The sequence below is a fragment of the Austrofundulus limnaeus genome, unplaced genomic scaffold (genome assembly GCF_001266775.1).
Source record: "Austrofundulus limnaeus strain Quisiro unplaced genomic scaffold, Austrofundulus_limnaeus-1.0 Scaffold8, whole genome shotgun sequence".
Taxonomy (NCBI): Eukaryota; Metazoa; Chordata; class Actinopteri; order Cyprinodontiformes; family Rivulidae; genus Austrofundulus; species Austrofundulus limnaeus.
Window position 1 is genome coordinate 5,288,375 of NW_013952410.1, and position 2,624 is coordinate 5,290,998.

Consider the following 2,624-nt stretch of genomic DNA (forward strand, 5'->3'; position numbering starts at 1 on the left):
ACTAAAGTATAAATAACCAAAATTACTACTTAAGTAAAGTAACAAAGTATTTGTACTTAGTTACTTGACACCTCTGAATGTATTACACATTGCCAAAAACATCTGGGAGAATTGTTTTCGGCACATGGACTGTTTGTGGAAGCAGTACAGACCCAAACTTGAGTATAAGCAGAAGCTCAGACACAGAAAGTAGTGTCATATAATAAGAAACATAAAATGAAGCAATAAAATTGCAAACTGGATCCTGAAATGGGCTGGAAGCCAGTGACAGGAGCCAAGTACAGTTTCCTTTCTTTTCAAATACAAGCTGTTGTTTTGTGTAGCCTGCAGGCACCTTTAATAACAWCTGATCAAGGCCAACATCCAAAGAATTATAATATTCCAAATAAGATGTAATGAATGCACATAGGCCTCATCTTTACTGGAGACCCAYAATTGGAAAATGTTGAAAAGCTGAAAGGACTTTACAGGCCATGAGGGAGCTGGTAACTATCTCTAGCAGTCAGTGTGTTAGACGTAATTTGATATTATCCAATTCAAAGACTCTTAAAAATCAAGATTTCTTGCAAACAGGTTCCATTTGTAATCTAATGGGCCAGATGTGTTGTTGTAATTATTTAGACAAGATCGTCTAAATAAAATTGTTTATGATTTGGTTTTTTTAAGGATTTCCATCCACTATTTTCTACATCTCTGAGACAGTTTACCAAGGCCTGAATACATGATTGACTATTCACTGGAACAGGCAGATAGATCCAAATATCATCAGCAAAAGAGTGAAAGGTTGTGCTTTTTGAAAATGAATGCGTATAGAATTAAAACAGAAGGATACCAAAGACGAAACCTTGAGGTACCCCACAGCTAACGGGGGTCACAGCTAAAGAATTCTCTCCTAACTGGACAGAGAAGCTCCCATCTGACAGGTATGACTGAAACCAGGGGTGTAATGATGTTTATTAGCACCATGACTGACTGGTATGAGAAGCGGGGGACCCCCTGCACAGTTTGCAAGTTAGTCACAGGGACACATAGAGACAAATGAGACAACCATTCACTCTCTTACTTACACCTAAAGACAATTTAAAGTTGCAAGATACATATTAATGAAGTACATTTACTTTGTTACAGTACTTAAGTAATTTTTTTTGAGGATTTATAATTTTACGAAGTATTTTTTAATCGTAACTTTTACTTTAATGTCATTACGGTGGAACGATGGTAGCAGGATGTTTGGGCAGCTACAGGCATGCTCGTGTTCCTGACTGTCGTCTTCATAACAAACAAAGCAAGCAGCGCTATTCACGCCCGAGGTGAAATTCTTGCTCCAGTCATCTGAGGTCATGTTTTCTGTTTTGTTTGATTTGGTTTGGCTGCAGGTGGTTCACAAGGAGAGGGTCACCTTGGAATCCCAGCTGGAGCTCCTGCGACCCCTGGCCTCGACATGATGACCCCGAGCCCCCACCCCCAACGAGTTTCACCCTCAAGTGTTACAGCTGTCAAACAAAACGTTGTCTTATTCACAGAAACACTGAGCAAATCTTAAAGGGCTGATAAAGAAGCAAAAAGTACCACGCTGACTCGACAAACAGGGATGTAATTAGACCCTAATCAGGAACCCCTGTCTTCTATCTGTTTCTTTTAATGAATAAATGGTTTTCTTTTAATCACTGTGTTTAAAAAGCCTGTTAATTGTGACATCCTAACTTATTTTCTGTTTTGATATCCTGTTATGTTCTTAATGTAAATCTTGTTTGCAGAACGTTTGCACAAATTGCCTAGAGTCTGGTGAGTCTTTCTTGTCCTGTCATAACCACGAGCAACTTCTTTTATTCAGAATATAAAGTACATTTCATTTTTTGCCACATCTGAAGTAAATCACAGTGAGACAGATTCCTTTTTAAATCTTATGCAGTTTGCACTTAAAGAAAAAAAAACATAAATGCACATTTGTACCATTAGGATTTGCAAAAATAAAAATATGCATAAACACTTGGGATTTTAGGCCTGCGGATAAGAACGCTGCAGAATGTGGACACATTTTGACCCCTGATTTGGATGAAATGTGTGCGTTGTACTTGAAAAGTCTTTTAAATAATCCATTCACTGTGGTGAAGGTTTTTGGGAAATTTTAATTTAATTTGTGAGTTTGAAACACTGAAACAGGAAGAAGAGACGTGAGCACAACATTCTGTTGTTTGTGTGTTKTTTTTTGTTTGTTTTTGTTTTTTTGGACATTTCCAGATGTAGGTTTGACTTTCAGCTTGCTTTGTTCCACATGATTGATGGGTAAAGACCTGATGGCATGTCTGATTCTGCATGTTTGCTGCCATGTTGTAAACTGGACTGTAAATGAACTTGAAATTATTCACAACTGCGCTCTGGGCTTAAAATGCCAAACTGAACAGTCAATAAAGTTCTTTATTTTTATTGCCTGAATGATCCTTTTTATTCCATCCATCTCCAGTTACCTTTTATTGAACTTGTTGCTCTAAACAGCAGTGAGTAGAAAATACACTCACCGGCCACTTTCTTAGGTACACCTGTCCAACTGCTCGTTAACACTTAATTTCTAATCAGCCAATCACATGGCGGCAACTCAGTGCATTTAGGCATGTAGACATGGT

At 38.0% G+C, this 2,624-nt stretch overlaps 1 protein-coding gene across 2 annotated transcripts in view; it reads left to right on the forward strand.

Moving 5' to 3' along the window:
• Positions 1-2,436, forward strand: part of reps2 (RALBP1 associated Eps domain containing 2) — a 65,839-nt gene extending 63,403 nt beyond the window's left edge. For both annotated transcript variants that reach the window (XM_014000958.1, XM_014000963.1), the window contains exon 19: positions 1,377-2,436. In XM_014000958.1, the coding sequence (XP_013856412.1) occupies positions 1,377-1,445 (69 nt within the window). In that variant the 3' untranslated portion in view covers positions 1,446-2,436. The remainder of the gene's footprint in view (positions 1-1,376) is intronic.
• Positions 2,437-2,624: the final 188 nt, after the last annotated feature.